At 31.6% G+C, this 5,594-nt stretch overlaps 1 protein-coding gene across 1 annotated transcript; it reads right to left on the reverse strand.

Annotated features, from left to right (window-relative positions):
* Positions 1-4,738: 4,738 nt before the first annotated feature.
* On the reverse strand, positions 4,739-5,594 carry LOC130803746 (uncharacterized). Its single transcript, XM_057667946.1, has 3 exons — positions 5,289-5,594; positions 4,891-5,163; positions 4,739-4,789 (listed from the first exon to the last, which is right to left on the reverse strand). Exons 1-3 carry the CDS (start codon positions 5,592-5,594, stop codon positions 4,739-4,741), a joined length of 630 nt encoding a protein of 209 aa, XP_057523929.1.

Genomic DNA, 5,594 nt, shown 5'->3' on the forward strand with positions numbered 1-5,594 from the left:
CACTTATTCTTTTCACTTATTTCATTTAGAATTTTTACATTCTTTATTAATGATTTTTTAATTTGTTTGTATTTATTCTTTATCTATAAATTTAAAATATAATTAATAAGGATACAATTTAATTCATCTATATTTTAAAACGGTGGTGAATTTAAAAAACTTAGGTCCCAAATAATTATGTACATGTATTAGATTCGAAATTGGTGTGATTTACATTTGAGGTTAATTCCATTAATTCTAGTGTATTTGGGCATGGTGAATACTTTTTCATTCAAACATTGAAAGTGACCCAAGACAAAGAAACTAATAAAGTTATAGTATTTGTTATCGAGTGGTTAGAAAAATATACTATGATTATCTGATGAACCCCACTTATTAGACAAAGTTCTTGCATAGAAACATTGCTAAAGTTTGGAATTGACATAGGAAAGGCATTCTGCAATGCTTTCAGATTACACCAATATTTTTGGGGTCAAATTAAAAACTATCTCTTTTAAAATTTGAACGTGTTTTTAAGATATGGTGAGAATTCGGTTATAAATAAAGAGCTCCAGAGATTAATATGTGTGGATGGAAAATTTTTTGTAAATGATATAAATTTTTATTAATTTTTTTAAAGTAATACCAACTTTTGATTAATCATGGAGATGTTTTCCTAAAATAATGCCAATTTTTTAAATAAATGTTTTTCTTTTTTTTTTTTGTCAAATTATTATGAACAAAAGTTGGTATTATTCTAGGAAAACACCGGCCACCCTTATTTGGTATCATTTATGGTTAATTAAAACTCAAAAGTTAGTATTACTATAAATAAATCAACGAAAATTTATATAAGTGTCCCATTTGCTTTTTGGGCACTGTTCATCTCTTATTCTTAATTTGTATTTTATTATTAATCTATAAGTTAAAATATAGTCAAGTGGGATCTTGTTTAATTCGTCTCAATGCAAAGATTATTTATATCAACTTTCCATGATTTTTAATTATGCACAGTTAAAGATATTAAAAATTGAATAAGTGCATTAGATGAAGTAAAGCAAAAGTGACACTTATGGTGAATAGAAAGGGTGAATAGAAAGGAGTATTATTCACGATGATCAATCTATATTACCAAAAGATAATTGAAATAGGAAGTTTTTTTTTTAATTTTTTTTTGAAGTGGCAAAGTCTATTTCCAAATATGAAATAAGACTAAATTAAAAGGCTAAATGAGAGTATGCCCTCCATAATGGATGCCATGATGATAATAGTAAGAATATGAGTGGTCCAAAATCATCATCATCTTATGACAAATCCTTTATTTCCTTTAAAGTTGAAGTCGTTTTAATTATAGAGTTATGCTATGATGACTAGAGGATTTAGCAAACTAGCAATGTACGATTAACCTAGCTAGCTAGATTACCCTAACAACAGTATTCTTCCTAGTTAGGTGTCAAATTCTCATTTCTTATTTGCCTCTTACCTTAACCAACAATCCTAGAGTTAATTTTGTGGCACACCTCTGCGTACGCATGGTAGGTGAAGTACTAGTTTTTGACAAATACTCCTATGAATATATTTTACACATTACTTTGAAGTTGTTTCTTTTGAGATTTAACCATTTGATGCCATAGCATTCTTGTTAAATTGGAGCAAACTCTAAAGGAAGATGGGATAAAATTTTGATGTGATGTTTTTTTTATCATTTATAAGTATAAAGTACTCTAATATCCAGCACTATAACGATAAATTTTGAGTAAATTTAAAAATTGGATGAATCATCATCATCATATCTAGTGTATCTCGATCATAAGCTCATAAAAAACTATGATCAGGGTCTGGGAAGAAAAGAATAACGGCAGCTCATACCCATAGAGAAGAGTGTGGTTAAAGAGTCCCTCGGTTCGAAAAATGTTTTCAAAGAGAGAGAAACCTACAACTTACAAAAAGAATAAATAGAATAGCTACAAATAACTAAAAATAAAGATAAAAGTAAAGAAGGGGGTAAAGAGCGATAATTAAAGGCAATGAACAATAAGAAACGATTGGTAAAACGGACGGGTTTAGTAATCTAAGACGTGGATAAGGCGCCGCCAACAACTCCTATCCCTGGTCAAGTCCTTGGAGAGGTGAAGTTCATGCATGTCACTTTTAATCTGTTCCTCTCACGTTCTCCTAGGTCTTGAAAAAAAAGTGTAGTTTATGAGAAATTAAAAAAAATGTGTAATTGATGTAAAAAGATAACTTAAATGTGTGAATGAAAATTTTACGAATAATAAGTCATGCCAAAAATAAGAAATGTTGCAAATCTTATAAAACGGACTAAAAAGATAAAAATATATAGCAAAACTACTAAAGGTAGTGAGTAGATGGTAAATAAAAAAAAACTTAGGAACCATATAATGACCTACTCAATGGCTCATACTTCTATTATGTTAATATTAAGCAGAGTGCACTTTTATAAGAAAGAATTTGGGTGTTTTGAGATAAATTTAAATTTATTTTAAAATCAAGTCAAATTAAATTTAATTACAAAAATGGATAAATATCAATTATTAAATTTATTAAAAACATTTCTACACCGGACCGTTTCGAGTTTTGACCATCTAAACATGACTATCCAACTGCAGTTTTTTTTTCCGCTGACAGTTGCACAGGAAAAGATCTAATCTTGTTTATTTTTTTGATTTTCCTCATACAGTCATACTAGTCTACGTCTACAAGACCTTAAAAAAACCGTTTGCATTAAATAAAGTTTCATTAATTTAAGTAAATTATTGATTGCACTAAATAATTTCAGCATAGTGAAATCAATACAGACCCACACGGTATGTTACATGTAGTTTCATTTACTTTCGTGTCTCACGGAGGAAACTAATACATTTAATATGGTGTAGTTTTATTTTATGTAAATTATGGTTGGATGGATTAAGTAAATATTATTAAAAAAGTATAACTTATATAAATTACACGAATGAGATATAAAGTAGGATCTTTGCTATCATAGATAAAATCATGAAAAAGTCACTTAATGTCTCTCAAATAATAAAATATAATTGTTATAGGGGTTTTTACCAAAAACAAACATACAGCGATTTTTGTGAGATATACTTTTGAGAAAATGAAATTGAGGGATTATTTATTTTTTGGTAAAAAAATGCCCGTTACAATTTATTTTTATAGTTAAACAATTTGTTTAGCTATTTGATGTATGGATAGTTAGAAAGGCATACTTCTAACAATATGTGAGCATTAGGGGAAAGATACTGTTGCATTATCAAGTTCTAGAAAGAAGAAAATGAAAGAGAGAGAAAAGTTATTTCTGTATTATTGCATACCACATGTAAGGACTGTTGCATCCTTATATACAGAGGGTTGTTATAACATATATTACAACTGTTAATAGGAAAGCAATACTAGTGCATGCAAGAATGAAATACTATTGAATTACACTCTTATCATCCCCCTTCAAACTTGGTTGGGGTATACACACCAAGTTTCTATTAAGTGACAAAACTGAGTAGACGGAATGATCTTGATGAATATATCAGCTAACTGAGAAGAAGTAGGGAGGAAGGTTAACTGTAACAAGCCTTCCATAACTTTTTCAGGTGTAAAATGACAGTCAATCTCCAAATATTTTGTACGTTCATGATAAACTGGATTCTAAGCAATATGAAGAGCAGACATATTGTTATAATGCAAGGTAACAGACTTTAAAGATGTTAAGCCAAGTTCTTCAAGAAGACAAACAACCCAAACAACCTCAAATTAAGCACTGGCCATGGAACGATACTCAGCTTCAGATGATGATTTGGAAATCGTAGCTTGCTTTTTACATTTTCAGCTAATGGGTGAACGACCAAGAAGAAGAACAAAGCTGGATATAGAGCGTCTAGAATCAAAAGACGCCCCCCAATCGGAATCAAAATATGTTTGGAGCACCAAATTTTCAGAATCAGAGAGGAGAATGCCTTGACCCAACGTGGCTGAAAAGTAACCACGGGTATGTGTAAGAGCCTCAAAACGATGAATGGTGGGTTTTTGCATATGTTGACTGAGAGCTTAGAAATGGGCGTTTGGTTTGCTTAGCAGTCGGACAAATAATACAAAAAACAAAATTATTGAATTTATTTACATCAATATCAGGAATTAAAATCTTGAGCTGTGAAAGAGGTAAATGGCCTAGTCTAAGATGCCACAACTTAGCTAGGTCAATAGTTGATTTATTTGATTTGGAGTACTCAGCAACAACACAAGTTGTTGAATATAGAAATGGAATGAAAGGAGAAATATCAGTATAGTAAAGGCCATGTGAGAGTTTACCAAGAACCTTTGTCTTTGAATGGCCCTAAAGCACACATTCACCAGCAATAAATAGAACATTAGTGCAAACATCAAGGCAAAGTTTAGATATTGAGATCAGATTAAATTGAAAATCCAGAGCATACTTTTTGAGCACAATACCATCCATCAACACAATATCACCACAAAGATCAACCATCACTTTTCTACCATCAGGAATGGTGATATTATGTTTGGCTCCAAGGAACTTTTGGACAGAAACAAAAGAATCCAAAGAGTTAAACATGTGGTCCATAGCACCACTATCAATGATCCACCTAGAGGCATGCGTTTTAGAAAGGAACCAGAATTTACCTGAAAGATTCGCAGCACCATGTATGGTCTCAAGATCCATGGGAACAGAATCAATAGTAGTCTCTTTGTGTTTGTTTAGCAAAGCCATGAGATTATCAAGTTAAGTAGCAGTTGGACCAAGATTTTCAAGATCAATTTTGTTATCAGTTTCCTAAACACAACCAACAAATTTCCTTTGCTTGAAACCAAGTGGATAACCATTGAGTTTAAAACACCTCTCAACAGAATGACCATGTATTTTACAATGCTCACAGAAATAGGTGGAGTTGCGTTTGAAGCCAATGCCAGCCTTGGTTTTGTTAAATGCTCCATTATCTGTATTGTATGCTTATAGAAACGGTTACTGGAATGGTTTATATCATAGGCATATTTTTTGTTGACATTAAAAGCCATAGAATCAGAGGAAGAAGAATTATGAATTCGTGCAAGCTCTTTGTGATTTTGCTCTTGATAGAGCATGCAATAGGTTGTGGAAACGTTTGGAAGCTCAGGTAACATGAGAACATTTGTTTTCACCGGACCGTACTTTCATAAGAAAGCTCATAAGACGTTGATCTTGTTGTAACTTCAAGACTTTCTTAGTTAAACCAATTGCAAATGCAAGTAGGTAAAGGATTAAGATTTTCTATCTCATCCCAAACTAATTTCACCTTAGTGAAATACTCAGTGATGCTCTTATTTTCCTCTGATGATATGTTAGATAATTCTTCATGTAAGTAATAAATTTGTGCAGAAGTAGAAATACCAAATCGTTCTTCTAAATCAGTCCATATCTCAGAAGCATACTTGTTGTACATCACACTTTTAGCAACCACACGATCAAGAGAAGCAACCAACCAACCTATCACCATGTTATTACACTTGTCCCAAGCTTTCATATGTGATGCATCAGCTGAAGATTGAGGAAGAGAGCCATCAACGAAGCATAATTTGTTCTTATCTATAAGGCCTATCAT

This window comes from Amaranthus tricolor, chromosome 17, assembly GCF_026212465.1.
Source record: "Amaranthus tricolor cultivar Red isolate AtriRed21 chromosome 17, ASM2621246v1, whole genome shotgun sequence".
NCBI classification, from domain to species: Eukaryota; Viridiplantae; Streptophyta; class Magnoliopsida; order Caryophyllales; family Amaranthaceae; genus Amaranthus; species Amaranthus tricolor.

Excerpts from the sequence above, each read along its gene's own strand:
- LOC130803746 (XM_057667946.1), bottom strand. The coding sequence starts at position 5,594 with ATGATAGGCCTTATAGATAAGAACAAATTATGCTTCGTTGATGGCTCT. Across the intron at positions 5,164-5,288 it reads TCACTGAGTATTTCACTAAG|TACGGTCCGGTGAAAACAAA; the intron begins GTGAAATTAGTT and ends TTCTTATGAAAG. Across the intron at positions 4,790-4,890 it reads ACGCAACTCCACCTATTTCT|GAAACTGATAACAAAATTGA; the intron begins GTGAGCATTGTA and ends GGTTGTGTTTAG.